The sequence below is a fragment of the Manis javanica genome, chromosome 5, assembly GCF_040802235.1.
Source record: "Manis javanica isolate MJ-LG chromosome 5, MJ_LKY, whole genome shotgun sequence".
NCBI classification, from domain to species: Eukaryota; Metazoa; Chordata; class Mammalia; order Pholidota; family Manidae; genus Manis; species Manis javanica.
Genome location: NC_133160.1, coordinates 10,326,359 through 10,344,371, shown reverse-complemented (window position 1 = coordinate 10,344,371; position 18,013 = coordinate 10,326,359). Strand labels below are relative to the sequence as shown.

The 18,013-nt window shown below is 44.0% G+C and overlaps 1 protein-coding gene across 1 annotated transcript; it reads left to right on the top strand.

Moving 5' to 3' along the window:
* The first annotated feature begins 575 nt into the window (after nt 1-575).
* On the top strand, nt 576-15,356 carry RNF114 (ring finger protein 114). The gene is made up of 6 exons (XM_017651899.3): nt 576-820; nt 4,689-4,839; nt 6,766-6,872; nt 7,231-7,345; nt 12,167-12,274; nt 13,515-15,356. The coding sequence occupies exons 1-6, from the start codon at nt 678-680 to the stop codon at nt 13,578-13,580; spliced, it is 690 nt and encodes a 229-aa protein (XP_017507388.2). The 5' UTR covers nt 576-677; the 3' UTR covers nt 13,581-15,356.
* The last annotated feature ends 2,657 nt before the right edge of the window (nt 15,357-18,013 follow it).

Genomic DNA, 18,013 nt, shown 5'->3' with positions numbered 1-18,013 from the left:
CCGGGAGGCATGTGAGCACAATATTAAATAATGTTGACTCACTGAGGGAGACATGCTTCCCATTACTTCTGCTCTCACCAAGAATTGTCAGTGTGGTGATGGCCTGTCTTCAACACCTCTCTAATAATGGCTAATTTCTCTTTCCCGCGTCAACAGTATTCTGCATGAATTAACACTTTGTTCCCTTTGTATTTTTACAGTGCTGTTGTAGAAATAATTGATACTGATTTTCTATTTGTAGCTCAGGAGTGATAGCTCTCCCTTTAAAAGTTTTTTGCTTAAGTGTAAAGAAAAAGCAACTCGATTTGAGAAGAAATATTAAGCATTACTAACGATTTAAATTAGGGAGACAGTGGTAGAAGCACAAAGCCGGTTCCAATTCTGCGAGTCTCCGGACGCGGCTTCCACATTTCCCAGGTTTACCTTGGTCTCTCCCTTCTCACGCGTCATAGAAGCCAAGAGGCGTGGCCCACCCAGTAGCCCTTTCTTGGCCCAACGCACGTTTCACAAGCCCCGCCCCTCGCGCGCCTCATTACCTGTGAGCCCCACCCCCGTCCCACCCCTGCCGGATACGGGCCGCCTGCGCCGCGCGCTCTCGCCCGCCCCTCGGCTTCGTCCCCTCGGGCTGCTCGCCCCTCCTCCTTGGCCGCCTTTGCGCTGCGCTCAACGGCAGCAAGATGGCGGCGCAGCAGCCGGTCTGTGAGGGTGGTGCGCAGCTGCCGGGGCCAGCGGCTGCAGAGGCCGACCCGCTGGGCCGCTTCACGTGTCCTGTGTGCTTAGAGGTGTACGAGAAGCCGGTGCAGGTGCCCTGCGGACACGTGTGAGTGGCGAGCCGGGGCCCGGTCGGGAGGCCCGAGACTGAGGGGAACAGCCGCGGAGCTAGGCCCGGGCGGGGGCGGGGGGACCGGCCCGAGGGGCCGCTCTGCGGGGCTCCCGAAGGCCGGTGGACGGTGTGGGGGCGCTTGCTCCCCCTCCCCTCTCTTGAGCGCCTCGCTGCGTTCCCGGCGGCCTGTCAGGCGTCTCTCCCTGTGGGCCAGGGGAGTCGCGCCCCGCTGGGGGTGCGGCAGGGCCTACGTGTCCGTGGAGAGCCGCAGCCCCCTGAGTCGTCTGTGCGCCGCCCTGAAGTCTAGTACGTGTGGCGTCGGGCGTCCAGCTCTGCCGAGTAATTCTGATGTGCCCGAAAGTCGGGGAAACGCTGAACTAGACTAAAAGAACAAAAGAAAAGTCTTGATACGGATCTGACCAGTCTGCCCGTAACTGAGAGAGGGGTTGGGATTTGGCACCTGGGGATTGTTAGCATTCCTATTGTGTAGGAGGTTTGTTTCATTCTGTTTGGAATTAAGCCTTTATGGCCTGCATATTGCTGATAGACTGGTTGTGACACCGACAGGAGATGTGTGTGAAAATGTCCAGTGCGGGTTCTGGACTGGGGTAGGCGCCTAGACGTTGGTGGAATTTGAGTCTTGCTCCGTCAGACGTACAAACACCTAGGTTCAAAGAACTGCAGAAAAACATGGTCACCTGCTTCTTGCTGCCGGAGTTGCTGTTTCCTCTGTGATCCCATCGTGGGCATCACCTTGGTGTTGGTCTTAAGGTACCTTTACTGGTCAGTAGGCACAGCAGGCACCTGCTGGACCTCACAGTTCCTCTTATTTCTACAGCAGTCCTGAAGCAGGGAGCGGGCTGGCAGCCATTTTGCAGGTGAGGGGACTGAGGATCCTTTAGGACAGGCTCACCATTGTCTTAACTCTTCCCAGAAGGGTTGCAGGCATCTGTTTGCCAGCCTAGAGAACTGTTGGCACCTGGCAAGGGCTTCCCAGCCACACCGACCGCCTTTTGCTTCAAGAACGCTGAGCTCTGCCTAGCTTCGGGCTGTTCTGCTTGCAATTCAGTTAGCCTGAGCTCTTCTGCATCTGCACCTCCCTGCCACTACCCCAAATTCTTTTCACACTTCAAGTCCTGGTTTAAGTTACCTACCTTATCACCATCCCCATTTATATTACTTTCCCACGTCACTCCTGTGGCTTCCTTGTCCTTTCTTGCACAGAGCAAAAGTTAGGGATCATAAGGGCAGTTAACCGTATCTGTTTGCCCCACTCTGTATGCTCAGTGCTCAGCACAGTGTCTAAACATTTGTCTTCCAGTCTTACTTCAACCAAGTTAAATATTTGTATGCCCATTATGTGCCAAATTCTTGGGGTATACTAAGATTCAAAGGAATTCTGCCCTCAAAGTGCACAGTCCAGTGAATTCATAAGTAAGTACTAGTAAGTGTTCGAATTATTGTGAAAATTCGTTGTGTAGTGGGAGGATATTACAAGGATCAAACCTGGGTCAGTGGGTGGGGGAGTGATCAGGTAATGGGTGAATGAACTAAAATGAGTGGAAGCAAACTTCTAAGAGTTGAGATAGAATCTAGATAGCTTTCTCACTGAGTCCTCTTTTCCTTGGATCAGCCCTCCTTATGTTTACCTAATTTTGGATTAATTCACTGGATTTCATTTAACAAGTAACATTTATAAAGAGGCTTGACCCAACACAATTTACAATTGAAGAGAAAGCAGAATTTGAGGTTTCTTTGAGCCAGATGAACCTTTCGTAAGTCAGAGAGCAGTACTAGAGTTCAAAGCTTGAATCCAAAGGGATTCAAGTCTCTTGTGCATTCACCATGCTAGTTCCATGTGTTTGAAGATGGATGCACCCCTGTGAGGGCAGTGCAAGTCTTTAGCTCCAGCCAAATGCTTGTTGCGCTGCCTAGTTGATTTTTGTTAACTTTTGTGCTTGGAAACTTGAGCATTACTGCAGCTGTGGCTGGGTGGGGCACTGGATTTTTAGAAAACTTTGTTTCAAGCCATGAATGCCTGCATCCCTCTCCAATCTAGTGCATTATAACTGGAGATGTGCGGGTAGCTGAGTGCCAAAGAGAAAGGACTTCCTAAATAGCACTGTACCAGAAAGGGTGGAGCATCTAGAGGTCTGAACTAGAGAAGGGCCCATAAATAGGAAATGGAAACTGAAAGCCAGCCCAAGATAATGGGACCGTTTAAAAGCAGGCTCATTAGTTGGGCATGACCCAGACACAGAATGGCTTGTGAACATTTGGTCAGTCAGCTGTATATTTCAGTGTGTGCTTGAAGGGAGGCTTTGAGCTGCTTGTATCTACAAGCTGGGTTTGGTTTCATTATGCTCTCTGGGACCCTCTGTGCTCTCTTGGGTTACTCATACAATCTGCCTTTGAGAAGAGGTAGAAATGATGGTCACAAGGCTTCGTCAACCTCTCCAACCTCATTGCTTACCCTCTCCTTGTGTTTTACCACCTTAAGGTTAAACTGCCTTTGGGACCCCCCTTCGCACTTGGTATCATCTCTTTGTGGAACTTTTTGTGTCTAGGTCTGTGCTTCTCATAATTTCAGGTCTCAGTTCAAGTGTTACCTTCTTGAAGCTTTCTATAATCCACCCCAGCTGATCTGGTCCCTTGTTTTATTTCCTTCATATACTTAATCATCTGAAATTAACATTTACGTTTTTCTCTACTCTGGAATATAAGCATCATGAAGACAGGGACTTTGTTTAATTTACCACTGTGTCTTCAGTGGTGAGTCAGTAGACCCTCCCACCTCCCAGCCTGGTCCAGAATTTTGCCTGGCAGCATTACCATCTAGCGTAATGACAAAGGAAGAAAATTCTTAAGCACAGTAGAAAATTGTCAAATACAAATTGTCAAATATAGGTTACTTTTGATTATATACTTTGAGTGTTTCTTGGCAGGTTTTGTTATATTGTGCCTTAAATCGTAAAAGGTTGGGTATGTAGTCAGGGCATTTTCATGCCTATTATCCATTCCTTCTGTATACATTACCTCAGCATCACCACCAGCATAGGTTACAGGATAGAAACTTGATCTTCAAGTCTCTCTTTGTCTTTTCTCACCTAAAAAATATTTTAAAAACCAATGACTCTTGTCCATGATACCTCCAGAGTTATTTTTCTACAACTTGGAATTGGTCTTGTTGATACATTGATTTAAACATCTGGGTCCCGACTGCTTATGAGGAACAGTGTAAGACTTTTATTTCTTCAGCTACATTATGAGTTTTTAACTCTATTGGGCCGGGAATATTCTTCCTTTTTTCTGCCAACTGAGCTCTCTTTTAAGGCCTTTTTGTGGATGCTGCCTCTGAAGTCTTCCCAGCCTTGCCCTTCTTGGGTCACAACTTTGCTCTTGTCTTTGTGTTCCCATAGTGCTTTGCATTCACCTCTAATGATAGCTCCTGCTTGTGGTGCATTTCATATGTGCTAGACTCTGTACTAAGAGTCTGCTATACATATTCCATCCTTCCAACAATCCTAGAGGTAGGTACTATGATCTCCGTTTCACAGAGGAGAAACTGAGGTACAGGAGACCCCCACCAGAATCCCCCAGTAGACGGAGCAAAGGTTTGAACAACACCTTTGGCTGTGCTGATATCACAGTGGTTTGCCTTTGTTTCTATTTTTGGACCTGTGTGTTCTTTGCAGGGCCCTTTCCTCCAACCCTTTTTTTTGGCCAAGGAGGACTCAGTATTTGAATCAGGAGTAGGGAGCAAGTTGTTAATTCATTGTTCATTGACGTCTGTTTAAAAGTTTATCCATTTTTGTCGTCTGTCTCCACAATGCATGACGCAGGTTCTCTGTGTGTCTTGTTCTAGCTTTTGCTCTGCATGCCTGCAGGAATGTCTGAAGCCGAAGAAGCCTGTCTGTGGGGTGTGTCGCAGCACTCTGGCCCCTGGCGTCCGAGCCGCGGAGCTCGAGCGGCAGATTGAGAGCACAGAGACCTCTTGCCATGGCTGCCGTAAAAATGTATGTGGAAGTAAAATGGAGGAGTCGGTATCTTTCTGTGATGAGATGGGGTAAAACGGAGAGCTGTTGCCACGCTGTTTCTGAAGTTAGAGCATGAGTAGGTGACTAACAGCATGTGTGCATGCTAGTGACCTGTGGCAATGGCTGTGCTGTTTCATTTTGGTAACCTTATGGGTTCTTTTTGTTTGTTTTTTTTAAGATTTAGTTTAGTGTGTTACATATTTTTATCTTTGAAAGCCATAGAAAACAGTTATCCCAGTTTTTTCCTATAAAAAACATTTTTCAGAGCATTTTGAACAATTTAAATTAGCATGATAGAATGACATCTCTTACCTTTTCAAAATACAGAATAAGATGAGTGACTCAAAGTTACCTGCTTCAGTGAGTTTGGGGAAATTTCATGATAAATCTGTTATAGATAAAATTGTTCAACTTAGCACTCTACAAGGAGAAATAATATAAAATCAGTAAGATCATTTGATTGTAATAGCAATATCTTACATTTGAAATGTATCCATGTTCTTTTGTATAATCATATTAGAGTCAAGTCTGTTTACTATCTACTATAACTGCAAAAGAGAAATACTATTACCTTATTTTCCAAGAGGTGTATACAGCCTTATTGATTCTAAAATCATGTGGTTTTCTTAATTCCAGACAGTACAAAATTATAAAATAATGTAGACTTGCTCTGCATTTCAGAGATTACCTCTTTAAAAGTGGTTCAATTTAGAAGGCTGCAAAACTTTTCTGCCCTTTGACAAACACAGATGTAGGATTTTTACAAAATAGCATCGTACTAGAAAATACATTTCTACAACACTTTCTCACTTCTGAAAAAAATTGTAATGATTTTTGGAGAGCCTTTCATGTCAGCGTCATTACCTTAACACCTTAGTACAGATAGCCGTAGAGTGGGTGTATATAGTTTACCATCTCCTTCCTTTCAGAGTGACTAGCCCTAGGGTACACAGTGGGCACAGTTGTGAATAGGGATATTTCCCAGCCCTTTTCACTGGAAGCTCTTTGGTTGGTAGCTTGAAGTCAAGTTCCTTAGCTGGAGGTAAGACAGAAGCCTCATTGTAAGCTGGAGTTCAAATATTAAAGCTTTTGTTTTTTCCTTTTAATTTAGTTTCTTTTAATTTAGAAACTCAAGATAATGAAATAAAGTGTCCTATTGCCTTCATCTTTCTTTATGCATGCGTGATGGGGATTTTGTTTTTTTCTTTTTTCTGTATGTTTTTTTTAGAGTTTTTCCATTTTAAAGATTAGTGATTATATCATACCTCCAAAAATTCTATCTTCCCTTTACCTCCCCTCTTTCTTTATTCCTTACACTTTTTCTTTCTTTTTAGAACACTTGTGTGATGAAGCCCTTTTCTCTGGGTTTTCTTTTTTCTCTTTCCATTCTTGCAAAGACTAGATTTCATAGGAAAAATAGAATAAATAGTTTGGATTTTTTAGATCATTTATCATAGTTGGACAGTTCATACTTTATGATTATTGGCCTTTTCCTACATCCCTTTTACTTAAATGACCACTTTTGTCTGCTGCACATGATGGAATATGGTTCTTGGCTTGCTGTAAGGAGACTAGCTTAAATGCTAGTTTGGAAAACTTTAAAAACTTCACTGAATTTGGAGCGTGTTTTTGAGCAGAGAGCTTATGTGAATAAAGCGAACCTCCAGGAGGGTCATCTTAGAGTGGAAACAGATGCCCTCATTTGGTCAAGTAAAACATCAGCTTGGTTTTAACAGAAACCCTGCAACAAACAGTCAGGGTTTCAGCCCATCACCATAGCCAGGAGCCTAGTGAGGTTTTTTGCCAGGGTGGTATAGGTCTAGTTTTTCATCTTGCCCTTGCTTTGGAACTATGTTAGACCTGGTACAAGATCCTGACTAACTTGTGGGCTCTGATTCTTCTCAGTTCTTCCTATCCAAGATCCGAGCCCATGTGGCTACCTGTTCCAAATACCAGAATTACATCATGGAGGGTGTGAAGGCCACCACCAAGGATGCATCCCTTCAACCAAGGTAAATGACTTGCTCCCCGAGGTGGAGGTCATCTTCTGCTCTAAAGACACTGGGCCCTTTGCATGTTCAAGGGTTTCATTGTATGAGTTTTAGAAAATGGAGATAAAATCGCTCTGCTGGCTAAAACTGATGTAAGTGTTTGGGGAGGGTATGGAGAAGGACTCTCTAATGTTCATTTCAAATATTAGCTGTTCTATTATTTCCAAGATACCTGACCTGACTTTGAAGTGGTCATCAGAATCCCTCTCATAACATATTCAGTGAGCTTTGCCCTCTTTGGTGGGTACAGTGGTTGGTTGAAGTTGTGTGGAAGTGTACTCACAAACAGGCTTCTTTTTTTCTACCTTTCATCTTCCAGGAGTGTTCCAAACCGTTACACCTTCCCTTGCCCTTACTGTCCTGAGAAGAACTTCGATCAAGAAGGACTTGTGGAACACTGCAAGTTAACCCATAGCACGGATACCAAATCTGTGGTAAAGTAACTTCTGTGGTGTTTTCTTTGTTTTACTGTTTATGGATAAGAGTCAAACAAAAATTACAAGATTAATACAGTGAATTCCTGTGTACCCTTCACCTAGGTTAACTGTATTTGCTTGACCATACTCCATATATACATATTTTTTGCTGAGATTGTTACAGATGTCATGACCCTTTGCTCCTAAATACTTCAGCATGTATCCCTTATTTTCTTAAAATTTCTTAAAAAGACATGTTTTTTTGTGTTCAGTTGTCATAGTTAGGAAATGTAATTTTTTTTGGTATCATTAATGTATAATTACATGAGGAACATTATGTTTACTAGACACCCCCCTTCACCAAGTCCTCCCACATACCCCATTAGTCACTGTCCATCAGCATAGTGAGATGGAAATGTAATTTTGATACAATCTAATACCTAATGAGGAATTCATGTTTAAATTTAAACAGTTCTAATGTCCTTCATAGCAACCTCCCCCTCCTGCCCCAGTTCTGGGTTTTTGTGTTAACTTTAATTGCCATGCCTTTGAAGTTCTCAGCAGGTGTTTGCCTTTCATGACCTTGACAGTTTTAAAGAGGATGGGAGTTTTGTAAAATGTCCTCCAATTTGGGTCTGTTTCCTCTGTGATTAGATGCAGGGATGCCCTATACGCAGTGTGTCTGTCCTTCAGATGCCACTTGGAGTGGTTTGAGGCCAGTTGGCCCCATTGTTGGTTACATTAACTTGGATCCCATGGTGTCCCCCAAGTTTCTCTTCTCTATAGCTGCCGTTTTCCTTTTGAAATTAGCTTCTTTATAGTTGTGGGAAAGAGAATTTAGATGAAATTATTGGGAAAGTGCTTTGACATTTAATTTAAACAGACTGATACATAGTTTCTTTTTAGTTTTTTTAAGATGTTTGAATTTGGTCCATCTCAGCAATGTTGCCCCTCCCTCTGAATGTGATTGACAAGAGTGTAGGTCCTAATACAACTTCCTCTGTAGTTTTGTTTCAGTTTTCCTGTTTATCTCAGAATGCTTCTCTTGAACTATATATGCCTACTTTTATAGGCATTCTTAGCTCCATTGATATAAAAGGTGATGTGCAGACTTTTGAATTTGCATGAGCTTTTGCTAATAGGATTAAGCCTAGTGGCATTCTTTATTTTTCTATTTTAAATCTTAAGGTACAGCTGACCTATTAGAGAATACCTTAAATCTTCTCTTGACTTTATTGAAATCCCTACCAAGTCCTAATTCCGGTCAGTACTGGCACTTCTTACACTGTGCTATGACAGATTCCACAGACAGGTCCCCTCTCTGTCTGCTTTCCCCAACTTCCCAAACTAGGGAACTGGGCTGCCTTGGCCCATTTCAGCCAGACCCTGTTTCTGCTGGGCAAACATACACCCCAGTGGCTGTTCTGGGCACTGTGCATTAAGTTTCTGGCATGAACTGATCCCATCCTTTCCACAGGTAATGCTAAATCCTGCTTTTAACTAAGTTCAGACTAACAGTTTTGTGTTCCTTCTCTCTTCCTTCTGTCTCCGGAGCTCTCTGGTCTACTTCTGAGCTCACAGACTGGCAGCCTGTAGGATTTGTCTGGCCCATACACATTTTAATTTCCCCAATCTTTAAAATTCAGAAGATTTCTCTATATTGGTACTACATTTGAGAAATTAGAAGTTCTGGCAAGAGCTGGCTGGCTTTGAGTAGTTGCTTGTCCCTCCTGTGCACCCCCGCCCCAAATGGGGTGAGTTTATACCCATCATGCTTTGCTCATTTGCCTTATTAGGCATGTTCCTATGAGCATTTGAGTTTGCAGCCCTTCTCCTTTGTCCTGATCATTACCTTGTATGTTGAGGACAGGACTCTGTTCCAAGTCTTGACTCCTGCATCCTCAGATCTAGGCAAAGGACCAAGACTAGTGCTCAGCACAGAGTAAGACTTAATCCCTGCTGCAGAGGCTCCCCCCACCATGTTTGGTCTCTCACCTTCAGCTTTCCACTCCACCTGCTCCTTAAACTTGTTTTCCTGCAAACATATCCAAGGCTTCCCTGTGTAATTGGTGGGAGGAATATTTGGTCCAGTGCTTTCTCTGGATAGCATTCGGTTGCTCTTTTCTCTCAAGTATGTGGTTTTTCAGCTGCTGCTGTCCCTTCTGTACCCTCTTCTTTATCCCCTCTAGAGTCTGGTTTGCACTTCTGCTGACGTTACATTCTGTGTGGTCCCAGCTAGTCTTGAGTCCTTGTTTTCTGTCACCTCTTTGCAATTTAAGATACTTCTTTGTATGTAGTCAGTTCATTTTATAAAAAGTGGATTGTAAAAAATGTTTCTCTAGCCTCGTTCCCAAGTCCCATGGTTTCCCTTCTACACCATCAAATGTTAACAGTATTTCTTATAAAGTCTTATAATTCATTCTATGTTTGGATATGATATATGCATTGCAGTACCACTTGGCATTTTCGTATAATAGAAATAAACCCAGTATAGAAGTAAAACACCATACCATGGTAGCCTGCCAGTCTTCCATGAGATCCATTACAAAGAATGATTCTCACTCAAAACCAGACTCGTGATTTGATGATGATATTCATCTTTCTAATGTTGGCAGCTTTATTACAGAGATGACTATTGAAAGTTCTGTGGAGAGATGCTAGCCTGGCATGGTTATTGTACCTGCTGTTTTTCTTTTCCTCTGATTCCAAAATAGCTACACAGGACATACCCTTTGGGTGCACTAGGCAAGGTAAGAGATGTTCTGTGAAAAACACACCAATGCCAAGTTCTCAGCTTCTCCTTCAGTCCATTTAGTTACAGTTCTTCATGACTAATTACTAGTTAAAAGAACAAGTGTGCATAGACACAGACACACAAATACCACTCACCTGCCCCCACTACCCATTTTCCATTTTAAAGTTAGGTAAGCTCAGCTGTTTCAGTAATTATGAAAACTAAAACAGATTTTAAGTTAAATGATAGAGACACTTTAATTCACTTCCTACTACTGTCTCCCCCGCACTCAATTTAGAAGCAAATAAATGAAGAGACCATTGTGCCACCCAAGTTAAGTGGCTTGTCCATGTTGATAGAGCTAGTTGGTGGCAGAACAAGTACTGGACCCCAGTGTCCTGGCTTCTGGACTAGTTCTCTCTTCACAGCATCAGAAATGGCCTCTGTTGAGTGCTTGTTGGCAGTAGTGATCAGTTGTGTTTGTGGAAAAATACAAAATCATGTGATCTGAAGACATTTCTAGCTTTTGAACATCCTTAGGAGATTCGTGTATGTCCTCCCTTTTATGCAAATGGCAGCATATTCTGTACACCGTAACCAAGGTTCTTGGCATGTGTTCCACAGCAGTACATGTAGATCTGCCTTTTTAATGAGCTCCATAGTCTTCTATTACTTGTCTATACCATGATTTAACTGGTCCCTTATTGATGAGTGTCAAGGTTAGTCCCAGACAATATCAAAAATCTGATTAAGGACTGGATATTAAAAGCTACTAAAGAATTACAGGTGGGATAATTATTGTGTTTGTAAAGGAAAATACCTATTTTTAGGACTGTACTGAAATAGTCAAGGATGAAATGTATCTTGTTTTACAGTGCATCTTTTTTTGCTGAAATAAATATGCCAAACTTAAATCTAGGTGTTGGAGGTAAGGGATGGTTTATCAAACTATTATCTACTTTCCTGTAGGTTTGAAGTAAGAATTTTAAAAGGCTGCCGTAAATTTTAACATCTTCGCCTATGTTTATGTGTACCTACAAAATAAAATCTTCAATGTGGATTAATTGGCTAAAGGTTAAGTGCACTCACATATTTGATAGATATTGCTGAACTACTCTGTGGTTTCTGGTACTGCAGTCTAATTGTTTCTTTTTTCTTGTCCTTTGGCTTCCTGAAATCCTTCTATTTTGTTTCTGTTGAAGCCTCTGTTCCTTCAGCTCTTGGTCTCTGTTCTGTCTCATCTCCCTCTACAGAACTACAGAACTCTATAACTGTCAATATTTCAGTTTTTCCCTTTGAAAACTCCCTCCTTCCCAGCCTTCTGACCCATGTTCCAGCTTCACTAGCTGCTGCTTTGCCTGCCTAGTTCTTCCACTCAGGGAGTCTTCCACCATTTCAGATTCCTGTCTTACCAAACCCCTCTGTCACTGTATTTTCCTCGTAAGTGGTGGGGTTCCCTCTCCAAGCCAGACCACCTACTCCTGCTTCTTCCCTGCGCCCAGCTCCTCTCTGCCACTTCCATGAATTTTTCATTCTAGCCAGACTGGTCTGGCCATTTGCCTGTAATGCCGGCTCCTGGTTCTTTCTCCATTGTACTGCCTCTTTCTTGAGCTTCCTTTCATGTTCTCTTCTTCTTTTTAAATACCTATCCTCTTCATAGTCCAAATCAGCCTCCTCTTTGAAGGCTTTTCAACCTGAGCTCCCTCATCTGAGCTTTTGCTTTGTTAAAATAGCATATATAGCTGTGTTTTACTTACTTGCGACATTGCTCATCTGTCATTTTCTTGGTTTTCCTAGCACTTTGGATCATTTGTGTGCTGCTAGGTCAGGAGGTCATAGTCTAGTCCTCCATGGGGCTGATGTGTTGTTCTGACCACAGGGGATCAGGAAAAGGTGGGTTAAGCCTTTGCCTACCTGAGTGTCATTTGACTCAAGTAGGCACTGACAGTGTTTTGGGGATGTGAGTGTGCACATGAAGGAGTGACCAGGCCCTTCCTGGTGTGTCAGGAAAGCTGTCCTAGAAGAAAGGAGGCCAGACGCAGTCCACAGAGTGCCAGCGTCAGCTCACACATCAGGTGCCTAAGACCGTGCTTCTTTGTTGAAAGGTTTGTCCGATATGTGCCTCGATGCCGTGGGGAGACCCCAACTACCGCAGCGCCAACTTCATAGAGCATATCCAGCGCCGGCACCAGTTCTCTTACGACACTTTTGTGGTGAGTCTGGAGCCTCGGCTCTGATCCCTCCCCTGGGGGAACAGCACAACTACCTCCTTTCTTTTACCTGGAGAACTGTGGGCCCCATTGTTGAGTTTTGTCACTGATTTGATGGGCTCCCCGGAACAGCAGCTGTGCAGTCTATACTTGTGAGCCAGGAAGTAGCCAGAGACTTTGTTGTATAGTATTTAAGAAGATGAACTGGCCAGTCATCTTTGACACATAGTGAAAACTTGCTCCCATTTTTTTTGTTCCAAAATTTTTTGGAACTTCCTTTTGGTATGTGTAGTTTCTACCTGTTCTAGAGCCTCATTTGGGATCCCTAAGCTCACATGCCCATGGGGACCAGGCAGGTAATAGAAATGGTCCTCATGAGGATTTGCAAGCTGGATGGTATATGACATGTTATGCTGCCAGCAACTCCAGCTGATGGTTGTCCTATAGAAACACAGGCACAGTATTGCCAGTGCCCTCCACTTGCCCCAGCCCCAGAAAGCTGGAAATGCAGACTTTCATATAAAGTGTTGTGTATTTATTTTTTAAAGTACTTCAGATCAAGCAAAATTCATCCCCTGGCTAAATGCAGTCATCAGATTTGTGTCCTTTCCTTAGAGCTGAGCAGTTTTGAAGGGGCATAGTGTTTTCTTGGTATTATAATGATAGATGAATTTGGCCAACTGCTTGAAGTAAACCTCGTATTTATATGTACAGATGTTGTTAGGATCTTAGAGTAGTATTCAGTCTTAAATGGCTGTATTTCAGGACCTGTGAAGGAAAGCATGACTGTTTCTTAAGTTGTCCTAAAGAGTATTTATTCGTGGTTTAATAGAGTGTCTGGAAGTCAGACTTCACAATAACAGTCCTTTGTCTTAATGCTGTAAAGATGAATATAATTCCCAAGTACTGCCCAAGTAGATAGCTTTGACTCACTGAATCAAAAGAAGCTTTACCACAGTGCAACCCAAGTTTGAGGGCTTGGTCTGTGTCAGTCTCCACACAGGTGCTCTCTGTTCCTTATAGTCTCCAGCCAAGGGAGCCATCGTTATGTTTGTCATCAGGATGAGGCAGCAGACGCACAGAGAGATGAGTTACCTGGCTGGCAGTGCAGACTGCGGAGCTGGGGGCCGGCCTCCTACAGCCCTCTCCAGAGCCCAGTGCTCAGCTGTCCTGCCTCTACTGAAAGGGCGTCTTTGCAGCTGCACACAGTTGCTGAGCCTGTGTGTCTGTGTTTTGCCCTTAGGATTACGATGTTGATGAAGAGGACGTGATGAATCAGGTGTTGCAGCGCTCCATCATCGATCAGTGAGCAGAGTCTCTGCTGTCTGTCTCACGTTCCAGAGCTTCCATTACATGTTAACCGTGAAACATGAGACTCACATACCTTTAATGTACAACAGACCTGGAAGTGAGCTGTGGTATTAGTACAGGGTCCCTTCTGACAGGGAAGCCAGGCCCCAGGTCAGAGCCCCCCTTTCCTTTGGGCTCTTCCCCTACTGTTACCTGTTTGTTACATGTCTGCTCTTTTACTGCTCCTCAGTTACTTCCTGGAGCTTCTGCTTCCACTTCTGGAAGAGAACGCAGCTTCTCCACCTGTCCTTGTTTCACACTTGTTCCTCCAGTGTTCATCTCTCAGGTCCTCTGAGCCAGCCAGGACCTTTTCTGGGTCATGAATAGCACAAGTGAGACAAGTGTCTCCTCTCCTGGGCCCTGAGGGGTGTGAGCTCTGGCGGCAGTACATCTGATCAGTGACGGAGCTGCTCCTGTGCTTGGAAGTTACGTTAGTCAGGCCCTGGCAGCAGCTGCCAGGAGCTGGAGTGACCTCCTAGGAACATTTCAAAAGTCCTGTTGGGGTGAGTGTTCTGGGTTTAGCATGGTCTGATGCGGGAAGTTTTGATTAGTGATACTTTCCTACACTCCTGCACACCCTTAGAATTAACTGGTTCAGTCTTAAATGCCTGCATGGTGCCTTTTAGGATAAGGTGTAACCATATATTTTTAGTGAAAATAAGTGTTTCTAGGTTAGGAAAGTTAAACCCCATTTATCCGTAAGTGGGCAGGAGGGTCAGCTAAGAGAGGTGGGAGGGCCATAGCTTTTGGTTCAATTTTCAGACTAATGAGGTATTTCAAATGACTGGGTCATGTTTCTCTCTAGGAGCTTGCTTACTTTACTCTTGTCTTTGAAGCATGAAAAGGAGCACTCAGATGAATGAGAGGGAAGAGATTTGGGGTCCCAGTAGATACTAGTTCTTTCATCTTTTATTTGGTAACTTAAACTGAGCATTGCTTTGTTATCACAGATGATTTCTTATGAAACTGGTTTCAACAAGTACATCAGGGTGTGAAAACCTGCCTTCTAAAGCAGAGAGAGTTTATAGGAAATCTAGTATCACAGCTTCCTGTCTCCTGACAACGTGCAATTCAAAAAGTTACCACACATCCTCTGAGCCGTCATTAATAGAAACTGCTGGAAACTTGCTTTGGTAGTAGCTCAAGAAGCTTGACATGCAGCATGTTTCATGAATATTAGTAAATTTCAAGGCTAAGAGCCGTCAGTCTAATCTGTAGGAACAGAACTTCTGATTGACCAAAAGACATCTGGCTTTAGGTTCATTTTTTCATGTCAGACATCTGGACTGAATACGGGAATTTCTTCCGGTCGGTGGCTGAGGTTGCAAGTAACAGGGCTGTGGGTCTCTTCCTACCTTCCGGTAAGAGCTGCAGACACCTGGTAACCAACAAAGGTGGGGACCTTTTGGGACAAAATAATTTTTTCTGGTGTGCTGCTGCTTGGGAGAGCCCAAATGTTAAGGTCTGCTGCTTCACTGTAAATCCTGGGAAAAGTTCACTCAGACCTCCCGAGGTTGAGGTCATCTTGGTGTAAGTTGGGAGGGAAATTCAACAAAACCTTCATTTGAGGGAACTAATGAGAGCAAGTCCATCTCATTGGTGGTACCAAGAAACTGATTTCTTTGTATTAAGTGCACTTCATGTATTTCTAATAAGATGACTTTCCAGAAAGTGAAATTTGTTATGTTCTGGCTTTTAAAAGGTGAAATATTAATAAATTTCATAATTTATCCAACTCCTAAGCTGTAATGCCTGTTTTTCATTAACCCCTGTTTGCTGAAGTGTGGGCCTGGGGAGCCTGCAGGTAATTGTTGCTCTTTCTCAGGAGAAGTTCTTGTCTGTCACAAGTGAGTCCTATCCGGCTCTGATGCTTCACTGCCTGAGCCTCACCAGGCCTGTGTTCTTTGGAAAATGAGTAAAACTTTCAAATAGTTAGGAGCTCCAGTGAGGCAAGAATTGACAGCTTCACAGAGCAAGGCTTTATACAAGTGACTTAGCAGCAGCCTAAGACCTTGTAGTAAAGGGTCTCTCCTTCATGACTTAAAGGCATCTTAAGTTCTGCATGGCTCAAAGTGAATTCACCCTCTATCCTTTTACTGTGCACACCTCATGCTAGGTTCTTTTTACCCACAGGAGGTACCACCATCCTTCCACTTGCCCACGAATTACCTTGAGCATCATAAACGTCTTTGTCTACCTCAACACCCCACATCACCAGACTGCATTGATGGTAGCTCCTGTGTGTAACATTGGTGTTTTCTCATCATTCCAGTGCTACCAGCACCTCAGTACCCACCATGATCTCTGAATTATTGCCACAGCTTTCCTTCTGGCCTCTCCAGTGCTTTCTAGCCAACATTCAGTCCATCCTCCACCAAGCAGCCAGAAGAATCATATCCTTTAAAGTCCTTAATCACTGCAGTTACCCTCAGATGAAGCCCCACAGCCCCCTGTGGCCCTCCAGTGTGCTCTGCCCACTGCCTAACTCCAGCCTCAACTCCTGCCACTGGCTTCCATGCTGTGTTCCAACCATTCTGGTCTTTTCTGCACCTCCAGTTAAAGTCACATCCTCACCTTCCCTCTGGCATATTTGGTGCCCCTTCCACCCCTGTATTTACTCTTAATTGTGGTTTGGATGTCTACATCAGAATTACATGTAAAATTCCTGTAGAACCTTCCACTACTAATCACAGCATTTATTAATCTCATGTATAAATACCACTAAAACTAAGTTACACAAGGCCAGGATTATTGTTTGCTTCGGTAACCCCATTGCTCGATACTTGGGTTGCCAGATAAAATACAGTATTCTCAATTACATGTGAATATCAGTCAAAAGTTCTATGTGTAATTATGTATCAAATATTGCATGGAATATAATTTGCCCAAGTCAAGAAGTGAATGCCAGGAGTATTCATACTAAAAAATGATAAATTATTTGAAATTCACATTTAACTGGGTGTGCTGTATTTTTATTGGTTAGGCTGGAAACCCAATGCGTATGAGAATAAATGTTCTGAACATCTGCTGTGTGCCAGGCAACTCACACCTTGTCAGATTATTTGTACAATAACTTGTTTTAATGGCTGTTTCCCACACTTGAGAAGTCACGCTTGTATGGGCAAGGGCTGTGCCCGTCTTGCACACCTCTGCACTCCATACTTGGCACCAGGTAGGCTCAGTAAAATACTCCAGAATCGAGGTGGAGCTGAAAAGGGGTCTACTCCAGCCTGGAATCAGGGCCTGTCGCGGTGGTGGGGAGAGCCGGAAGGGGGCAGTGTCCCCCTGGTGCTGGCTGGCCCTGCCGCCCATCACTGCCTGAGACAGTCCTCAAACCGGAAGAGCAGGTGGCAGCTGCCAGGTGGAGACCTGCCCTGTCCAGGCCCTCGACGTGGTCCCTCGATGCTCGCTTGCCTTCGTTACTCTCTTGTCCCCAGGCCTTACTCCATTACGTGCTGAATGTTGCCCCATGGGGCTCAGCTGGGCTCTAGGAGTATAGAATAATGACAATGTGATCATCCTCATCACGGTCCTGATGGTGCCTCCCCAGATGATTTTGATTTCATTCTCCTTTAGCTCCTAAAAGGTGATCAAAGCCCAGGCGTTCAGATTTCTCAGGAAAGGTCAATCTTGAATCCTCTTAATCAGATTTAGGGAAGAGGCGCTAATAGCATTCCCATTAGAAAGATGAGGGAGTGGGGCGCAGAGAGGGTGTGAGAGTGCGTCGTCTGCCCAGACCCAGGACGGCCCACTGTTACGGCATTGGGTGCGATTAGATGCACAGTTTGGGGCACACTGCGCAGTGCCCTATTCCCAGCATCCACACTGATACCTTGGGCAAGTGATTCTAATCTCTCAGTGCCTTGGTTTCTTCATCTGTAAAATGGGATTAATAAAAGTCTTCAGTCTCCTAGAGTTGTGGGAATCTAGTGAAATAATCCACATAAAGCATTAGAACAAGTCCGGCCACAAAATAAGTGCTTAATAAAGGTATGCTACCAGTGTCACACTTTTTCTCATCCATTCCTGGGACTACCCAGTTCCAGGCCTCATCCAAGCACCTAGCAGCTATGCAGGTTGACTAACCAACTACTTGTTTCCCAAACTTGGCCTGAAGACATTAATTGCTTGGCAGGCGCTTGCTACAGAATAGATTCTCAGGCCCCTCCCTTGTGTTCTGATGGGGTAGGTGTGGGTGGGGCCTGGAGCTCTATAGCTTTTAAAAAGAGCCTCCGGTAAAATGCATCCTTAGGCTAGTTTAGGAAATCCTTATGTATGCCAAAAGCCTCAAAACAAACCTGGTGTAGCTGGGTGGGGCAGTGGCTCCCTTATGGTTAGAGGCAGGTGGACAAGCTGAGTCCTTTCTTTCCATGTCAATATGGTGGTGTTTTT